Source organism: Syngnathus typhle, linkage group LG6 (genome assembly GCF_033458585.1).
Source record: "Syngnathus typhle isolate RoL2023-S1 ecotype Sweden linkage group LG6, RoL_Styp_1.0, whole genome shotgun sequence".
NCBI classification, from domain to species: Eukaryota; Metazoa; Chordata; class Actinopteri; order Syngnathiformes; family Syngnathidae; genus Syngnathus; species Syngnathus typhle.
In genome coordinates, this window is record NC_083743.1 from 6,603,213 (window position 1) to 6,624,433 (window position 21,221).

General features: G+C 48.9%; 1 protein-coding gene across 1 annotated transcript in view; it reads left to right on the plus strand.

Moving 5' to 3' along the window:
* Positions 1-21,221, plus strand: part of LOC133155737 (roundabout homolog 1-like) — a 71,331-nt gene that overhangs the window by 32,954 nt on the left and 17,156 nt on the right. Inside the window, exons 4-7 of the mRNA XM_061281262.1 lie at positions 16,112-16,269; positions 18,350-18,470; positions 18,921-19,059; positions 19,143-19,270. Coding sequence (XP_061137246.1) covers positions 16,112-16,269; positions 18,350-18,470; positions 18,921-19,059; positions 19,143-19,270 — 546 coding nt within the window. The remainder of the gene's footprint in view (positions 1-16,111; positions 16,270-18,349; positions 18,471-18,920; positions 19,060-19,142; positions 19,271-21,221) is intronic.

Genomic DNA, 21,221 nt, shown 5'->3' on the forward strand with positions numbered 1-21,221 from the left:
GATTCCCGATCATACATTCGTGCTAGCACGGTATTTGTATACCGTATTTGGTATTTGTTTCAAGCTAAGACACTAATGCTAAGATCGAAGCTTGTCGTTTGGGGTTTCAAGACGCTAATGCTAAGAGCTAAGCTTGGGTAAGTCCCGGAGTATCGTTTGTCATCCACTTAGGGCCAGGGTGTGTGCTTAAAGCAAGGGATCGAGATAAGCTTAGATAGTTGCACTTTGTGACCTTCAGCGTCAAGCTTTTCTTATGGCCTCCAAGATGGCTGCCGTCATGTAAACGCGCAGCCAAAGCCACTCAGCTTCTATCCGTGTACAGTTTGAAAATGGTCTAATGTAAACAATCCCCTTAGAGCCAGCGGAGTTGTTTGTCTCCGCCGCACTCTTCAAAGGCCCGTGGGCGTTGACACGGTGCCCTCCCTCCTTTGGAGCCACGGAGAAGGAACAAAGATGACGGGCTGGCTGGTTGGGGGGGTTGACACAACGAGCTCTAAACAAACTCTGTGAAGTCGAAGCTCAGAACAGCTGCCCGGGTTGTCTTGTGAGGCTTCTCTGTTGGTTCCAGCAGTGTGACAGATGTCCTCTGCGGCCTTTTATTGTCCGCACGCGGCGCCTTTGTGTGGCCGAGCGGTTAACACGCCACGGGATGATGAAGTCACTCTGTGGACTTTTGCTCAGTTGCACTCCATTAATAAGTAAGTCTTTTATTGGGAAAAGGGTCGCAAGGGCCCTCCCTGTCCGACTTGGCGGACATAGCATTAGGTACACCCGCGCGATCTCGTCTTGCGGGATTTCATCCAGACAAAGCAGTGGCTTGTGGCAATGTTTGTTTGCAGTCCAAACAAGATATTTAGGACGTCATGATGAGTACCTTGCTCTCTTGTTGTTGCTGCTGCTCGGGCTTGTGGGCAATCTTGCGTCTTGCGTGCGTGCCTCTTTTCTAAGTATGTGTGTTTGTGTGCGCGCAGTTCACAAAAGGCAGCTTGTGGAGCTAATTAAAAGGTCTTGTGTAGGACACAGCCATCCATCTTGATGATGGGTCCAAGCTGTCACGGTCCTGTGGGTTGAACGGGCCGACGTTGCTGCACTGAAGGACGCTTTTTTTATGCACACACACACATTCTTTTTGTATTTTAGCTCTGCACGCAGAGAAACATTAAAGGGTGAATTGTTGAAGGAGCTCAATGGAGCTTTTTGAAAAATTATCAAAAGACATCGGAAGTCCACCATTTTGGTTTGAAGCTACCATTATCCCCCCCCCCCCCCCCCCCAAAGGTACGTGTTACGCCACGGTCGATTCTTTTAATTGAATCTCTCGGCATGTTTCTTTGATGACTTGAAAAAGAGACCCTCCTCCTGTCAATTGTGACTGGAGGTGTCAAGAAGCCTCTTGGTTAAGATGTTTAGCTATGCAGAAGACTCCCTCTGGTTTCTCCACGCTCAGCTTTTTTGGTATGGATCAGAGGGACCTTTTATTGGCCGTGATGGGGCTGCCAAAGGATCCATGATGGGGGGGGACTGGAAGTGAAAGGCGGGCGCGGCATTGGTATGGATGAGCAAAGGCGCCGGTTCCTTCAATTGATTACACATGATGGAATCGATTTGAGCTGAATACCATTGGACTGTTGTTTTATTCATGATGCCCAGAAGGTCCCCCACCACTCCGTTCAAGCCCGCTGTGCACAATGACTTTTTTTCTCTTGTGAGGTGCAGCTTTTTTATTTTATTTTATTTAGCCTACTTCTACGCTTTTGAGCTTGACTTGGTTCTTTCTTTCCTCGTGTTGTGTTTTAGATTCAGTAGATGCTCTCCCGATCAAGTCTCGACAAGTCTGTGTTGTTTCTTTGTTGAACGGAAGAAGCACAAATGTACACCAAAATGAGAAGGAGCCATCACAAATGTGGCGCCTGCCTTCAGCTTTTTTTTCATGCTCGCGACACCTGCGGAGTGTATGTCAAAGCGAGCTACGTGTTGTTTGTTTGTAGGGCGAGAGGTCGATCCCTGAGGGGCTCGCAGGGGTCAACTCAGGAGGGAGGCGGCGAGGGTGAGGGCGGGGGTGGGCGGGATGGAACCTTCACCTCTGTCTGAACTTTCAACCGCTGACATCGGAGGGAAGACTTGAGCTTGAACATACATACATCCGTCTGTCCGCCCGCTGGGCTTGCGACAAATGACCGGGATTTCCCTTGGCCCTAGCAACCATGTGCGTTGTTCTGAGTAATTTGGACCTAGTCAGAGAAATATGCTTGAACTACAAATCCACAAATCTCATCTGGGCCAGAACCCAAAGAGATGTACTTAAATGTTGACTTACAGCGTGTGGACCGTTTTGTGGCCCATCCAGTGCATAATGTCCAATTCTCCTTCTCAGATTGTGAGTAGTGTTCCACCATGACCTTTTTCAAGCTAAAATCCCAAAATGGATGTAAAGGTGACGTCAGGCAATTGCGGAGGTCATGAGAATTCAAGTCATTGCAGTTGTCCTGCCTAGATTTGATTAACTGCACGGCAAGCCATTAGGGCCAGGAGCGATGGGCAACGCTGAAGCACAGGTTCCGCTGACGGATGGCGACGTTGACAAGTGGCGCCGAGCAGCGCTGCAAAACCTCAGGGGGAGCCAGACGTTGCTCATCATTCACACTTACCTGGAGATAGTGATGAAGTATCTCTCAAGACTCCCCTCCCGTTTATCTACAAGTGCGTGTTTGTGTGTGTGTGTGGGTTTTCGGAGAACTTTGAGGGATGGTGATGAAGTGCGGCAAACAGACCTTCTTATTAACACTGGGTGAAGTTACGAGGCACACCTCAGACCCATCTCTGCCTTAACAGCTAAAAACAAACAGGGTGACCCCGTTTTCACCCCGGCGGCGCTCATCCATCACCCCCCTGGCACACACACACACACACACACACACATGGAGCTCTTATCTTCGGCCTTCCCCGTGTGGAGAGTCATGCTGCTCTACTCTGTGACTCACCACCCGGATTTGTTCCAAGCACGCTGCCATTTTTTTTTTTTAATTAGGCAGGTGGACTTCCTCAAAACGGCCGAGCTGTCCATTTGGACGCTTCCCCCTTTGCTTGCCAGTGCTCAATTTCTCAAAGTTCAAAGTGACCACTTAACTCATTCAGTGACGGTTATAGTCGTCAAAGATATTAACTGGGTTGGCAGTGAAGTTTGATGATTGGCAGCTAAAACATGTGACTCTAATCATGGTGGCCGTTTCCACTTTTGTACAATTGCCACCAAATTTGGAGCGTATAGCACGTGGCTTTTCTCCCAGCACAAATTAGCATATCAAGCTAGGCGGGGAAGGCTTTCATGGCGCGCCGCCACCGTGAGCTGTCAGCCTGTTGTCTCTTTTTGTCTTCCTGTTTGTTGCTTCCATTCCAAACACGACGCTCGCGCTCACTCCAGAGGAATTTGACGCTGTTTTGTTGCTGCCGCTGGAATTTATCTGTCAACTAAGTCAGCCGCTATCAACGGCGCCTTGTGCCGAGCGCTCGACAGCTGCTTTAATCCGTGACAAAATAAGACGGCTTTCTTAATCTCTCCCGAGAAGTCAGCCGGGCCGGGCGGGCGGGCGTGAGGTGAGCCGGCTGCCGCGATGCTGCCGAATGATCTCACCTGCAAGAAAGACATTTTGAATTCAAGGTGTTAAAAGTCTTCTGGCGAAGATGAAAGCATTTCCCCCCCGGGATTCGCTTGCATCCGAGCGGGACATTCCAAAACGTGAGAAACACCTCTAGGGGAGGACCTGTTGTCAAGTCCAAACTCGAAAGCAACCCTTTTGGGGGTCTTTGACCTCCACCGAGGCCCTTTTCATTGTCGTTAGTGGGATTATACGCCAACTGCGAAAGTTTGGCCATCAGAGACAAAAACTCAAATTCAAAAAAAAAAAAAAAGCTTGACATCTCGCCTGTGACGTCCTTCCTTTTCTCGCTCCCTATTTAGCCGACTCATCTCTCGACATCGCACGCACCTTCTCATTGAGAAGCTGCGCTCTGTCATTACCTGCGACGGATGAAGGGAGGGATGTGTGTTTTGGAATTCCAGCGGTGGTTCGCATACGGCAGTGTCTCGGAGGTCTTCATCCAAAGTCGATCGCGAGTGAAATATATCTCGTTATATGTTGACGCTGTCCTTTGGTGCGACGGGAATTGTCAACATAATTTTGTTCGGCATAAATCAGCCTTTTTAATGAGAAATGAGTCTTAGGGGGGGGGAATTTGAGATGTTGCTACTGTGTCGCAAGGCGGACTGATTTATTAAGAACATTAATAATGTACTTCATGCAGATTTTTATGAATGCGTTCCTTTGATCATTTGCATGTGTGCTGCAATCATTTACGTGAAGGTTCCCCAATGTGACGACTCAATGATGTGCACTTTATTTTTTTTTTACCATTAGCAAGTAAATCCACACGTCCCTGTAGGGAAACGCGCGTGTGCGTAGAAGTCATTTATGTGGTCTGCCACAGGATATGGTCGACATTAAAGATGAATGGCGGCGGAGGCGTGCCAGAGAACAAAAGAGAAGCTTTCTTGGCTGCGGTCAGCGCTGCTGATGACTACTCAAGAAGCGAGGACGGACTAATAACTGGCTTCTGTGCACCGCGCAAGCTGTAGAAGCATTTGTGCCGACCGTCATTGAAATTCCAGACAAAAAGCCTCAAGATCAAGAACCACTGAATTTAACTCGTTCAGTGCCATTGACGGTCATAGACGTCAACGATATTTACTGGGTTGGCAGTGAATGAGTACACTGGAAGTCCGCCATTTTATTTTGTCTTGTGCAAAGTCCTCCGAGGGAATTGGGCCAAATGAGGTCTGACGAGAAGCTTTTTGGCCTCCGCCTGTCTCATGTGGGCGGAGCACATTGAAATTCCATGATTGTTTCAAGGACCGGCCATGAAAAAATGAGCGTGAGGTCCCAGCGCAACTCAACTTTCATTTCCAACTGCAATTCTTGGCACATCTATCCCCGCCAAGCTCGCTTCTTCTTTTCCATCCCAGGGATGATCGGGATGGCCTCTTGGCCTTTTGGTCCGCTCAACTCCACATTACGACGCATTAGCGGCCTGAGGGAGCCCAAAGGACTGCACGTATTAAACATCTGTGCCGCTCCCCTGATCAAAGCACCGTTTACGAGGCTCACAGGAAGCGGCGGCGAGTGAGGAAACGGGTCAGTGGTTAGCGGTGAGCGTGTGAAGTGGACACGGGGCTAGTTACGGGCTAGCGCTAAAAGACGCGGCGTAGCCTGTAATACTATACGTTGATAGCAGCCGCTAGCTGCGCGGCGCATAGCGACAAAGTGATGTCCTCAATAAGATGATCATTTTTGACCCCATGACCTCAAAGACCCTTTTGGAGTTTCCGCAGTGTATTTCTGGGCGGCGTTTCAGTATTGTTTGTCAGATTCTTTGGGGGGGGGGGAGTCGCGGCTCCATTCCTGCGGTGTGGCAAATTACACCGTTTGCTCGAAACTTGGAGCTGCCTTGTTTGGACTTGAGTCGTCACAGCTCGCACGAAAAGCCTTCAATTTGCTGAAGTCTTGAAGCGGTCGGTCATCAGACATTCCTCAAATGAGTGAGCATTAAGGTCTTGGCGAGATATTTATGCTAACTCGTAGCATTAATGAGAGCCGCCATGTCCTGTTGCCGCAGGGGCGCTTCTTTCTAAAATATCCCCACAAAGATTGTCAGCCTAATCAAAATCAGAGCCTTCCTTCTTGGTTCCTGAATTAAATGCAAAGATTTCCTTAAGCGGGAGATTATGTTGCTCGTAAATCAGCAGCAACAGTGGCAGGCGCACAAAGAGCTTTTGTGCCGTGCTATTATTTATTAAGTAATAACCCAATTACATGTTGTTCCGTCAAGGATTTGGCTGGCTGCCGCTTGGCTCCAGCTATAATCATCTTTTTTCCCCGCCCGGAGCCGCCTGTCAACGGCGAGCCCGTGCTTCTCATCTTCTCGTCTTCTGGCCTCCGTCGCCACGTGGACTTGATGCCACTGAGCTGTGAATTCAAATTGGAAAATGGGTGACCTCCGCCTGCACTCCGGGTCCAATTAGACTCTGGTTCTGCCAAAGTCGCTTTACCTAGCCAAGTCAGAAACAAGGAAATATGAGACCGTTACAGGCTTTGTCTGTTCATTTGTTTGTTTGTGCTGTTCCAGGCTCGACTATGTTCCCAATCAATATTTCACAACTATTTTGTACCATTTCACTTTCCTCTGAAAGAAACAATGTTGTGTTTGCGATAGACACGCCAACGACATCATTTGAAATCATTTCCCCCCTTCCCCAGCGATGTCTCCTTGGGCAATATTTCTGTCTGCCTGCTTGTCTGTCTCTCCACGGGGGTGTTGGGCTCTTCTAATTGGCCGGCTCCTCTCGCTCCTCGCCTGCCAGATAATTGGACACGGTACGCGGGGAGACTCGGTATTCCGTGCCCGGTCGAGCCCCTCTACGGGCCCGCCTTTGACCGCCCCGATCAAAGGGAATACGATACGATCCGGTGCTGTCCGCACACATCACAACGCATCAGGGTGCTCAGCCTCGCCCACAATGCTGAATATGAGCGTGAGATGGATCCCCGGTACCAGATCTTATACTCGACGCCCCCGGAGACAAACACCAGGCTTCTGCGCTACATAAAGAACAAGGTTATTAATTTTGGCGCACAGAATTATTTATGAGGCCATTCGCTATCAAAATATTCCACTCTGGTCTTGCCTTTTAATAATTCAGGCCCAGCATTCACACTCATTGGTACAGCTAAGGAGTCATCCATCATTATTAGGACCTTCGTGTTATTAGCTAACCTAGCTAGCTATCTAGCTGCGTTGCGATAACGCCAGAACCTTCATTTATGACAAATTGGACCGCTGATCTTTGGGAAAGGCCCAATCACTGGGCATTGAGTGACACCTCTATTTGAAGGGAAGGTTACGTCGCAGATGGACGGAACGGTGTGACTGCATGCTCAAAACACGCTGCAGTTGTCACGGACTGAGGCTAGGATTCCTTAGCGCTCAGCTTTGTTTCCCAAGCTATTGTCTTCACACACTCGACAGGCCGGCTTCTCTGGTTACCGCAGAGATCCCGAGCAGAGCCGGCGGGCAAGACTGTCCCTGGAGTCCATCATCCAAGACATAGCTAAGAAGCAAACGCCCCGTTGATGCGGGCCATCTGTATGCAATTTGACTTGGACTCTGTCGTAAGGTATCCCCTCCTTGTAACAGTATCAGCGGATACGCATAGCTGCCGGGCAGCCGGCGATGAAGAAGCCAGGGATGGACAGGCAAACGTCTCCAGAGGTCCACGGAGCGAGACGGACGGGCAGGGTCAACGCTAGAACACCAATGCGAGGGAGTAAGACTCTGCCTGATTGGTCCCTGAGAATATAGAGCTTGATATCATGCAGTCGAGATGCAAAGGCCAAAGGGGAGGCCCGCCCGCATCTTTCTGCTAGCGGATCCCCGCAGCCTATTTTCTTCCGCCGTGGAATCTATAATGCCGGACTTACTTTCAGGCTGCGCTCAGGCGAGATCGATCCAACGCTGCTCCAAGTCGATTGGCCGTTGCCGGTGACGATGACCCGGAACCATCGGTCAACGTATGAGAAAGTTCCTAGCAGGATAACCTCCACCTTGAGCAATAGGACGAAAGGAGTAGAAATCATCTCCGTCCTGTCTTTGCTCTTTGTCACAATCAGCCATCTGTCTGAGCTGTCATACATCCAGTTTTACCATCGCCGGCGGCCCATAAAACGGCTCCGTTTACTTAGCGGCGACCAAGCGTTGCGGCTTCTCCCCCGAGGAATGTCCTTGTGTGCCAGCCTAGCTAACCTTGAGTCAAATAGGGGTGATCGCGAATTAGAGACAATAAAGGACTTGCGGTTGCCAGGGACCGCAGGACTGATTTCAATGGATATTTTTATCTCTCGCTCTCTCATACGATATGGATAGATGTATGTCAAGATAGAAAGTATCCGTCAAGAACATAAACGGCAAATATATTTTAAAACAAAAGAGACAAAATGATTAATGTGTGAGGCAGATGCATGGCGACTGTAATAATAATTGGGCCATGGTTACAGACAGGTAATGGCTTCACGCCATTCGTTTTTTTCAAGCCAAACACACACATACATTCCTGCACGACCCCATAGAAATGGCAGGCCATTGAGAACAATTGAGACGGATAGGTCTTTGGCATTTCCTAGTCCCGTCCCTCCCCTCCCCCCGAACCCTCAAGGACTCTTGCAGCCTTGTCTATTCATTATAAAGAAGGTTTGGAGGGAGGGAGGGGCTGAGGCTTGCTGCTCTCTCTTATTTTGTCTCGCCAGTTGTTCTGAGGGCAGATGCTGGGCCTTTATAATGGCTGTAAAAGATTGAATACATTTTCAGTTCTGGAGATGTTTTGCTTCCGCAACGAATGACCTTGAAGGTCGCGCTTGCATCGTCCATTGATGACACCCTCCAACGTGAACCGAGTCGTTGCTGAGAAGACAAGATTTGATTTGCTTTTGAGCGACACAACTGGAAGTAAATGAATGGAATGCAGAATCTGGATTTTTTCCCTCGTAGGGCACACACAAAAGAACATGCATCCTGCCGCCTCTTGATTGTTTTTTTTTTTCTCCCTCGCTTGCCTTTAATGGATCCAATTACTCTTTGAAGGACTGCCAACACTGTACCTTACGTCGAACCAATTGAGATGCTAATTCACTTGTTTGTAATGGGGCACACACTGCCAGTGGTGAAGCTATGAAGGTGGCGGCACATTTTCCAGGGGAGTAGCAGCTCACGTGCTCAGATGATGCTAATGTGTGATATCGGTGTGTGCCCCAATCTAAGAGTTTTTTATTTGTTAGTTTATTTCAGGGTGTTGTGTGGAGCTTCCTTCTTTCTGTCACTTTTTGTTTCCTGGCTCGGCCACCTCAATGTCCAGTCCGTCATCCAAGTCTCTGAGAGGACGGTCTCGGACATTTGAGCATGATTCAATGCGGCGTGGTTTGGACTCGCTTTGCTCCTTTGTCATGTTGGTTAAGGGAGTGACACGGCTTGGATTGTTGTCACTTAGCATGACGGTCAGTGCTGCAAACACGCAACAGCGGTTGTTGTGACAAGGCTTGTCCGAGTTTGTCGTATTGTTGTGACTTTTGGCTTCTACCATCAGTGAGAAACTCGCTTGCCACGCGTCTTGGTCCTTTCTGCCACCCACTTGTTTTTTTGTTTGTACTTTAATTTTTTTTATATGTTTAATCTAGGCTTGGCACTGGCAGTCTGCACTGAACCAATGTGTCGTGCTTTTGCACTTTTATTTAAAAAAATAAAAAATACAGGTTGTGTGCTTTCTAACATTCTCAGTGTCATTTGTCTTTGTGAAAAAAAGCACAACAAACCGATTGTTAAGTCAAGGCAGCCCTGTAATTGGCGGTCCTCCTCGAACAATGTCCACCCGCATTTCTCTTGAAGTTGAAAATGAATGAGAAGGTGACAGTGATGTCAGCTTGCATGCCAAGAGGTCTGGTCTGGTCCCCGGCGCAGATGTAGGTCATGTAGCTCTTCTGCTTTTTCTTTTTTCCGTGAGCCGTCACTGTCCAACGTGTGCCTTTCATATGCAAACGTCGCATTTTACAAAGATGATGTAAGCCATTTGGAAGTGGTCAAAGTGCTCAAATCAAATTTCCCATCTGAATTGTATCTTCTTAGTGGGTGTGACTTTCTGAAGTACTCTGAGGAAACGTTTGCGTGCCGGAAGAAAAACCTCCAAAGTGCTCCCCGGGGGAAGTCGGGTTCTCGGGGCGACGCTTCGGATGAAGAACGCTGACTGAATGAGTCTTTCTGGTGGGAACCGGCCCGGCTGGAGATATCCATCAGACAGGAAAAGGCAGGCCGATGCAGGTCGGCTCGTCTGCAGCCGGGAGGGAGCCCGATTTCACGTGGAAGTCTGGCAACTGAACAGGAAGTCAATTAGCGGAAGCCCCTTCTGCTTTTTGACTTTTCTGCTCAAACTCATGGCCAGCAGATGAAGCGCACGAATGTTTGGACCCGGCGTTTGTTCCTGTGAGCTGGACTCAATGTTGACACGGGGAGGAGGAGTTGGAGGAGGCCTCTGCCGCAAAGGAAATTGAATAGAAACAGAACGCTACACGAGTTGGATTTCACCAAACAGTCGTGAAGGCTGCAAGATATTTGGCTCAGGAGAGAAAACAAGGCACAACACGTGCTGGTGTGTCAAGTCTTTAAGTCCCGCGGGATTGAGTTTGGAAGCAAATGTTGCTTCTGCAGAAGTATTATTGTGAGAGCGACTTGGCCTCTGGCCGCATCAATCTGGCTCACATTTGGAGACAGCGCCAAAGCGCGCACAGTTCTTCCATTCTTTCCGGGTCTCGGCCGAGGACACGCGGAGGCGGCGGCGGAGGGCCTCTTCAGCCCGGGCCGTCCTCTTGTCACCGGCGTGGAGTGGCCGCTTCTCTAAACAGTCGCTCTTGTTAATGGCGGTGGCTGCTTTCAAGCAGGTCCTCCTCCAGAGCGAGCGGCGCGCTTGTGTTTGCGCCCACTCGCCCACAGCCTACTTGAAAAATGTAGCCAGCGCTATCCCGGACATCACGCTCCATTGTACGTTTCATAAAGTTGCACGAGGAAAAAAAAAAGCATACAAAAACTGCTCCGGAATCAACCAGACTGTAAATATTATTAATAAATAAATATTAAATAAAAATGAATAAATAAATAAATAAATAACAAAAAAAATTATATATATAAATAAATTAATAAAAAAAATAAAATGAAACTTTCTGCGCTTCGTGAATAATTCATCCGTGGATTCTTCTTGGTGCCTGCCTTTTTCTGATAACACACAGCAAAGTTCTGCATACGAGGCAGGCGCCCGTGCGAATAGGGCCCGGGGGCTCGCAGGTAGAGAAGACAGCTTGCTTGCTTGTAACGTTTTAGCGTCACTTAGTTCTCCTGCCAGCGTAACGCAAGCCAGCTGTGCCGCTCGGCCGCCACATTCCCAAAAGATGCAACTGTCGACTGGAATCGCCCGTCTCGCATTTGTGCACTCGACATGGAGGTGATTATCCGATGGGGCCGAGCTGATAGTTTGCTGGTGCAAATTAAATATCATGGGATAACTTTCCAAAATGTGAAACTCATAACGTTAGCCTATTAGCTTAAAGCATAATTTTTGGGAAAAAACAACCAATTCACCAAACAGGAAGAGCCTAATTGCATGGCGTACATTATTATGTCTGGCGTTCGGGGTCAGATCAGGCCCGCATGAATGTGGCTCCTTTTCCAAACAGATGTCCCTCATCACGCCGCTCGCCCTCCCCGAGTGGCGTCGTTCCCTTTTGTTGAGCACAATGTAGCTTTTTAGCCGCCTTATCCTAGGCATATTTGGGCCAGCTGGAAGCCAAACAACAGATTGATTTGACGATGCGCTCAAACGTCGCGTCCCGTGTCGTATGAGTCACTCTCGTCTTATCGCTCGGCGGCGGCAACGTTATCTGCCGTCCTCGCCGTGCCGATTACGTCGCGTCGGGGGACATGTTCCTGATCCTCTCTCATCTCTCTTTCTTCGCCAGACAGTTTGCCGCTTTGTTTGTCGAGCTGGCACGGCAACCGTTTTGTGTTTGCTTTCACGCTCGCCGGTTGTACGCAATTGCCGACTCTACCGGCAGCGACGACCGCAGCGGCAAACGGCCTCGCCTTTGTCTCCCATCACATCTGTTCAAGTCATCCCCGACTTTTTACTTTGACTCCGCCCACTTTCAATAAAAAAAGATGAAGGCCACGTGCAGCGTTCCTATTTGGAGACAGTTGGAGAGGCAATATTCAAATTCTGCACTTTTCCAGAAGGTTGTACCTTTTCCATCCACTCATCACGGAGTGTATAAGCCCCCCCCCCTCACCACCCTCCCCCACTTGGCGCTGGGAGGAACCTCAAATGCAGGTGGCCAATGTGTCCATCTGGGAATGTTCAGTGTCCATGTGGAAGCCATTGAACAAGGACCGACGTTCCTCTTTGGAGCGTCACACCATGCTCCGATTTAAGCGCTCTTCTCCGCCCCTCCCTCCATATACAGTAAACCCCCCCACGCCTGGTAAAGACATCGGAGAGGCATCAGCATGTAGGGAATGTGCAAGTGGCCATGACGAAAGGCTGAGGGATGTGCCGTAAGACTGCACGGGATCCCCGCCTGGCGTTTTCCCCTGCATGCTATCGTGTTACTCAGCCACTACCCTTTCCAAAAGAGAAAAATCTTCAAACAGCTTCCTGCACTTCTTTTAACAAACAAGATGCTTAGATTTCCACCCTCTGGACTTTTTTTTTTCTTCCTGCTTTTAATTAGTCGCTTTGACATGCTACATGGCAAACATCTGCTGGCTGCGTGTCTGCCGGATCTCATTACGCGTTTGTCCAAGCAAGAGTTGTCAGTAGCAACCGATGCTTTGGAGTTTCAACACAAATGTCTATAATTACTGTCTTCTCTTTTAATCAATTGCAGGGCTAAAAGGGCAAAAAGAAAAAATGCCGCCGCCTGTAACAAAACGCTTTGTCAAGTCAAGTCAAGTCAAGTTTATTTGTATAGCCCTAAATCACAAGCAGTCTCAAAGGGCTTCACATAGACAGAAATTGACAATTATTCTCAAAGCATCCCCTGATCTTAAGCTCCCAAAAGGGCAAGGAAAAACTTAAAAACCCCTAGCAGGGGGAAAATGAGAAACCTTGAGAAGGGACCACAGATGGAAGGATCCCCCTTTCAGGATCACCAGGTTGAAATGGATGCAGAGAGGGCACAAATGATACAACATGAAAATCAATTAAATAAAAAGTGGATGTCCATGTCACAGCAGAGGGCTGCCGAAAGGAGCCCTCAATTGTCCTGGCAGTGCTCTTCGAGGAGGTTGAGCTGCAGTTCCCCTATCCTGAATTGGCCACGAGAATCCAGATAGCCGCTGTCAGCATGGGTACCACCTAACCACCTCCCCGGCCGGGGAGGGGGGAGGGAGGGGGTGGAGAGGGAGAGAAAACAAACTCCAGCCGAATCGGCCACTACAGGTTAGTTAAAGGCCATGTCATAGAAATGTGTCTTTAAACGTGTCTTAAATGTTTCTTATGTTGTTACGGCTACAAAAACGTTTCAGGGAGCCATGCCATGTCAAAAATCAAATTCCACAAAGTCACGCTCTGAGTTTGTAATAAGACAATTCACAAAATAAATAAATGGATGAATGAATGAATCAATTAAAAAAAAAAAAAAAAAAGAGTCCACCAAGGCCATGCGAGCGACTTGGTCGACATCCGCCTCAGGTCCGGGCCTCCTTGACCGCTTTGCGATTCTGTCGTCCTGCCCCAAATCATCCTTTGTCCCGTCGCACTGGTCCACTCTGAAAAAAAACACATGTCAAAACAGACGAGCCAGCGAGCACTTTTGTGTTTTTTCCCAGGAAAGCAAAACAAGCTGCCTCACATCCTGGCCTCATTCAAAGGTCCCATTGGCGGGTCAGCCAGCGTCTTTGTCACTGGAGGGCCGGGCCGAGCCGGGGCGTCTTCCAGGAGGGTCGGCGGGGCTCCGGGGAGCAGGAATGTTAATTGGAAAGATTGTTTTACTAAGGCCATCATCTGGGAGAGCGGGGCCCCACGCACTCGCATAGATTGCCGTTTTGAATACCTCTCCGACAGCTTCTCATTAGATGTGGCAGGTGTGCCTTGTATTTTGCTCTCGACAAGCCAGCTATGGTTTAATATGTACAGGTGTCGGCGCTCTCTCGCCTTTCTTTTTTTTTGTACGTGCTGGCAGACAGCTCGCGGGCTGATAGTATCATCTGGAGAGATAGCGCGACCGAGGTTGCTTCTTCCTCAAGGAGCCCACAGCTGAGGTCCACCTGCAGAAGAATGACTTCATTTTGGACATGAAAGCATCGTCAGACTGAGCCATTGTTGCACTTTTTTGCAAGGCAAGCACATTTTTTTCTTGTAAAGGTGCCTTTTGGTCTCATTGTTCATTTTTGTGCATGCAAACTTTGATAGCTTCAAAAGAACTCAAAACATAAAATAAACCCTCCTCTCATTTTTTATTAAAAGCTAAAGTCTTCAAGGGAATCATTCAAATAGAAAAATTGTATATATACTTAAAAAGAAAATAAACAAATAAATAAAAAATACTCCTTTCGATGGTTTTTTTTCATCAACAATCCCACGCCAACCTTTTCCTTCATGTTGATTCCACCAAACTTTGCCAACTTGTCCTTGTTTTGCTTGCTCGTGACTTTTATTTGCTTCTCCCTTGCAAGCCGCCGCTTCTTATTTTCCCTCCTGTGGGCGGGCTGAGGTTCGTCCAGCGCGTTTGGAGGAAGAGCCTAGGGCAAGACCAACGCTGTGTCTTTTCATCCAGCTTTCATTCCTTAGCGGCCGTGTGTATCCTTGCAAAGATTTGTTGCCGTTACTTTCATTTCCTCCGAACAAAGCTCATGTGATATTTCGCCCTGGCTTGTGTGTGGCATCAAGGTTTCTTTTCCCATTAATGTTTGGATTGGGGGGGGGCTACAGCTCAGGCATCTCATTTTAATTTGGCATTTAAAACATCTGTTTTCAATTTCCTTTGAGAGCAAGTCTGTGTTTGTGTGTGTGTGAGAGACAGATAGTTAAAGGGGTGACGAACCCGAGAGTGCCGAGGTGACCTTTCAAGGCGATCTGAAAACACCAGCCGTGACTGCGGCTAATTGCGTTAGCTTGAGACGAGGGTTTCAACGCAAGTCCATGTTTCAGGTCAGGATGGGCAAGTACCGATACTGGCCATTTTTCGAGCTACCGAGGTTTCTTGAGCGATGCCGATACCAGACACAGATACTTCTAAGTCCTCCTCGCCACTAGTTGGCGCCACACTGCCTTGGTTTGACACATGGGTGAATCGTGTATGTCAGAACGAAAGATGTTTGTTGACAATTATTTCTCATTATGTTCATGAAATTTGATCATCTTAAATTTGGATTTGAAATGGTTGTTTGGAGAGCCGGTTAGCTTTTTGGGTTAGCGCATGCATGCCTGGCTGGGTTCAAGCCTTCATCTCATCATCGTCAGCATATTTCAACAAATCCCCCCCTCTGAAGACAACATTTCACACTCTGCTCTCTGACTCGCACTCATTTACACACATTAGGACACACGCACACCCACACGGAGAATCCTGCCTCCCTGATAATAGTGCAGGAAATATTATCCACTAGAAGACAGCTGCAGGCTTACACCAAGAGACAGAATTCTCGAGCAGACTCATTATCTCCAAAACACACGGGCCGGTTTCAGCGCCTCCGCATGGTGCTTTTGGAGATGAAGGCATGCAAAAAAAGCGGCCATGTTGGAAGACGGTGGGATCGCTTTTTGGCAAAAGACTTTGCAGCGCACCCATGCAGGCCCTGGTCCGGGCCCATTTGAGGAGCTCGTCCGCCCTCACTTGGCCGCCCTCCCAGAGGACTCGCATGTTTGTGGGTGCACTCAGCTGTGTTTACAGCAAAGAGGTGTTAGTTTGGGGAGGGGGGTTCACAGCAGCAGTGTTGGTGTAAACATGGGACCGTGCTAGTTCTTCCTTCCGCCTCTTTTTTTAATCATAATATTCAGCTTGCAAATGTCACGTGACCAAACCGTGATAGCTTATTACCTTAGCAACCGTGACATCATTTTCAGTCGACGGCAAATGGCAAGATGGCCGCCCCCCTGAGATGGACGTTTAATGCACATCCCACAAAGGCCGTGCGAGCGTTTTGGCTGCCGCAAGCAGAGTCAGGAATGTGTTGGCCGCCCGCGTCGTGAGGTGTGAAGTTTCCCGGAGCGAGTCTGACTTTCATCTGGCATTTGAGACCGAGGGAAAGAGCGGAGGAGCGTGAGACGAGCCAGCCAAAGCTCACTCCGACCTCCCCAAACAGCCACAAATAATTCGTATTAGTGATCCCGGGCGGCGCGTGTGTACGCTACATATGTGTTTTTCATGCCGCTGAGCTGGAAAAATGGTTGTTGTTTTTTCTGGCGTCTCCCACACGTCCATGCTCTTAAATTGTGGCACTTAACGACCGATATGTTTTTTTCCTGCAGTTCTTCGTGACGACTTCAGACAGAACCCCGCCGACGTGATCGTGGCCGCTGGAGAGCCGGCGGTCCTGGAGTGTCAACCCCCCCGCGGGCATCCTGAACCTACCATCTCTTGGAAAAAAGACGGCCTCAACGTGGACGACCGAGACGAAAGAGTCACGGTGAGGAGCCGAGCCAAACATCGACCCCTTCATTCGGAGTCAAAGGAAAAGAAGCCATGCGAGTCGGCTAGTTCTAGCCACTTGAGTTCTTTGTAGAAACATTGATTAGCTCGTTATGCCCATGCAGCCAATCCCAAGCGCGATGCTTAAAAAGCTTAACGAACGGGGCGTCGAATCCTCCTCGCTCCATTAGCCAGCAGTACTGCATTGATTGGCGGCTTTCTTCCTGATGAAATCAACTCAAAACTACTTGCGGCTTAAAAGACTCAGCGGTGCTAACTGTGCTGTTAGCGCATGGCTAGCAACGCACGTCATCTAAGAGCTACGCGTCTTGGAAAAGTCACGCAAAGCTCCAGAAAATGATGGCTCATCAACTACAGGCTTTGGATCTCATTTTTATAGCTTGGCTACCTTCTGACGTCTTGGCGGCTTTGTCAAAATGTCCTTTTATGCTAATGTGGTCATTCAAAGTGGTATTAACACGATGCTGGTGTCAAATATTCTCTTTATAGTTGGGAGGGCGTGAGCCAAGGCCAAACGGGAGACGATAGTCCTCGGAGAAGCCCTTCTTTGAAGCACCGCCGCACTTTCCAGGATGCCGTATGTTGTTAGGGTCGAGTATAGCGTGGTCACACGGAGCTGCGGGAAGCAGACGGCGGAATATTTTCAACGTCTGCGGCAGCTGAGCTCATCAAAGGGCTCCCCCAACCCCCTGCCGCAGTGCCGTCGTTAGTACAGACCCTTCCTCCCGTCGCGCGGCATGCCGGAGCATGGCGTCTCCATGGCAACTGCAAAGTCTCTAGCCGTTTGGATTTTTGCAACATGCCTCCCGAGCGCCCCCATCTATTTTAGTCGATTGTGCGTACACACTAATGACATGCTTCTCAAAGGACCGCGGTGCGGTTTGTGAAGTTCAAGTCGTGTCGGTCCGGAAGGCCTTTCTGCAGCAGCAAATCATTATCTGTTTTGCAATTGGCCGTTTCACAATGATGTCATTTGTACCATTAAAAGTAGGCATGGTGGAAATTGTTAAGATGATCACTGAGAGATGGACTTTTTTGTTGCTTGGATTTATGTTGCGTACGTTCGTGCTGCTGTGAGACTGAAATATCTGCAAGCAGACTGAGAACAGAAGCTTTGGCAGACTTTGCAGTCACACCAGAAGTTGGATTAATTATTTATTTCCCGATTCTGAAAGCCTCGATCTCGTGTTGTAACCGCAAGAAACAAGTCTTGGTTTTCATTTTATTTCACTCCAGTGGTAGTTAATAATTTTTCTGCTACGCTGACATACGGACCTGCAGGCATCTCGTTCAAGGGGTCTGATTCCACCAGCAGTAATGCGAGAGAGATAAAAAATGTCAATTTGATTTGTCCATTTCCCACAAAAAAGGTTTGTGCTCGAAAACCAAAAGGATTGTTCTGCCATAGCTCCACTTTGAATTTCCAAGTTGCGGTTTTCCCAAAACATTGTGTGTCAAGTCGGTTAGCTGCTCTAATGAGGGTATCGGTTACCTACCTGCAGGTGGTGATCCCGGCCGGCAGGCGCTTGGAAGGTTAAGCCCCACCGGGATACAGAGACCATTGCTCCCCGTGCTATTGTTTGACTGGTGTGGTTGTCAGCCAAAAAGGAGAGGGGGGCTCGCTTTGCTTGTCCCGTCTGCCCCAGAACAAAGCGGCTCCTCTGGCTTGTAACTAAAGCCCTGGGAAATAGCTGGACCTGGACAAACCGCATTCAGCGCTCTTCACTTGGCACCCTCAAAAGAAAATCGAAGGAACCTGCGAGTTCTTGAGAGAAGCTGGAAAAGTGCTGGCAGTCCTGCAGGGCCTCAGGTGCTCCCTCGAGATGGGGGTGGGGGGGGTTGTGTCGGATTGTCAAAGTGTTTTTTGGCTCGGCTTACCTTGAGGGGAAACAGGCCGACTGATAGTGATTTAGACTTTAAGTGGAAGCCGAGAGGCGGCCGCAATGAATGGAGCCTTTCAGCCACCACTTTTTTACAGGCCAGGGGTTGTAAGCAGCTCGGCGAGATGACTGAGGCGTACCGAGGCGCCTAAATGATTCATTTTCTTCTCACTTCAGATACGCGGCGGGAAGCTGATGATCACCAACGCCAGGAAGAGCGATGCCGGGAAGTACGTCTGCGTGGGGACAAACATGGTCGGCGAAAGGGAGAGCGAAATAGCTGAACTCACCGTGCTCGGTAATCAGCCTTTTAGGTGACCTCCTACGACTCGGGATTTTATCACCGACTCCTCTGAGGGCTTGACCGTCCGTCGATAAACGACAAGCCCTTTCTGTCTGGATTACATTGAGCTTCTTGTGTGCGGCCTCGGTGTAACTGCGAGAGAGTGCGGCCATCTTTTTTTTTTTCTAATGGATGGTTTTCATTTCCAGACAGCGTCCCCTTTAACAAAATTTTCGCCAAGCGCAAGAGGCCGACATCCAATTCGTTTACGAGCTAATAAAAGCACTTTGCTTCCTTACTTGACTCACTTCTGCGCCGCCTTGACTTATGAGTTTAATTTCTTGCACGACCAAGCTCGTCACTCAATATCAATTCCTGTCACTAAAAAGAACTGAAATCCCATTTTTACATCTTGTAAGTCACGTTGGCTTTGAGTTTCATTTCTATGCCGTTTCCATCCACCAGAGCGACCCAGCTTTGTGCGTCGGCCCGGCAGCCAGGTGGTGCTGGTGGACCAAAGCGTGGAGTTCCGGTGCGAGGCACGTGGAGACCCGGTTCCGACGGTGCGCTGGCGGAAGGATGACGGAGATTTACCCAAAACAAGGTGCCGGTCGCGCCCGACGCTCATCCTCTCCTCAGCCGTTTCTACTCTCCGGCTTACGTCTGCGTCCGATTGCCGCTTCCGAGGTACGAGATCCGCGAGGACCACACCCTGAAGATCCGCCGGCTGACCTCGGCGGACGTCGGCTCGTACACATGTGTCGCCGAGAACATGGTGGGCAAGGCGGAGGCATCGGCCAGCCTCACCGTCCACGGTAAGACTCGCTTGGTAGTTCTGGTAGCGCTTATTTTGCTGAACCCTTTCTGGAAAATTCCATTTGAGCTTATTACGCCTTTTGCTTTCAGGGCAATCAAAAAGCCAGCAGCAGCTTATTACATTGCGCTATCCTCTCTCAATTAGCCCATTGATTTCTAATCACAGCAATCGCCTACGGGAGCTCCGAGCTTCCATCGATCTCATTTTCCTGCTTATTTTCTCCATTTCTCTGGAGAACCTGCCCTCATTTGCATCTTAAGATGGGCACTATGTTATTTGTAAACATCTCTGCATCTCCTGGAGCCTTCTCCACTGGACGTCTTATTAACACGCTTTGAATAGAAAGCAGTCGTCGCAGAGCGTGAACGTTCAGAAAGAACCCATTCAGGGGACCGGAGTGGAGTGGGGGGGGGGGGGGTCGGACCACAAGCCCCCCTTGAGATGCGAAGGGAACACAGGGGCCATTTAACGGCAAACTAATGGGAATGCTGGGAGTGAAAAGATGGCGAGTCGGCGTCTCGCCACCGATGCGGAACGTCTTGGGAATTGGGATTCGGGTTGGCTCGGCAGAGAGGTTTTCCGCGGTGAGGTCAGTCACATTAGTGTCACTTCCCGCAGTCGCTGGCTCTCACATTTAATGAGACAGGGCAATTTTAATTGCGTGCCCGCCCCCACCCCTCGCCTGTCTGCAAACATGTCCACTTGAAGCTCACATGGCTTCCCATTTGCATTTATTCCTTCATTTTCTTCACCCACTGCAATCTTTAGATTGGTTCAGGGAGTAGGATTAGCCGCGGCTGCCGATAGCCAATCGATACGTCCGCTCGGCCTGATGAAACGTTATTGACAAGCCCGTTTGATAATTTGTTGACTCGCCGCAATCGCCCTTGTATTTAATGGCAACCAAATACTCCGCCACTGTTTCTGGGAAAGTTCTCAGCCTCGGCCTCTCCGACGTTACAAAGAATAAAGCCTGTAATCTGATTTTCACCTGTGCAACTTTTTACGGTCATGAAAATTTAACCTATGCAACTTTTTGGGCCATGACTGCAGTCTTACAGTTTTTGAACCAACCTGACTTTGAGGGGCATTTACGAGAATCTTCTTTTAACCTACACAACCTCGAGGTGATTTACAATTTCCTTTTTTTTTTTTAACCTGCAGCAATTTGGTGGCGTTAATCTTATTTGAAGCAGTACAATTTATGCTAGTGTTAGCTTAGCCTGTGCAACCACTTAGGATTTTAGGATAGTCTTATTTTCACCTTACTTATCACTTATTTTTTGGGGTTTAGTGTTATTCTTGAATATAGTCTTTTGAGGATTCATCTTAGGGTGATTTTCTTGGATTCAAAGTACTCGTGAACCACTAGTTGCACAAAATGCGCCCGCCTGTGTGTTAAATTTAGCGCACACAGTAGCGTGATTGACTGGGCTTATGATACAATGCAGCATGAGAAAATGGGCGGTCTTTCAAAATCAAATCCCCTTTCAGCCCAAAAGAGGAATTCAGAAAGGGGGATTTTCACACCCTCCGCAGTCAGACTGTCAGCCAAACAATGCAGGCAGTGTGCGGGAGGTGCCTCGGGGCTGTTTTTCTTTCGACGCGAGCTGCTCTCGTTACTAACTAAATCGGCAAATTGTTGTTTTACACGCGTCTCGCTCGGCTACACCTCCCCGGGACTTCGAAATATGTCAAGGAAAATAGTCCCCTTAATTGATGGCGGAAAGCCACCAAAGTCAAGCTAAGACCGGAAAGCCGGAAAGCTGTGCGCCGACTTGTTACTTTAGCCTTTGAGTCGGCAAGCGCGGCTAATGCGCACCTTCTAGTAGGCCGACTCGGGTCTTTGAATCAATTATTTTGACAAACACAGAATTTGTGGCATTTTAGGGAGTGAATAGCTTTGACGTCTATAACCGTCAATGGCACTGAATGAGTTAATTCTCATT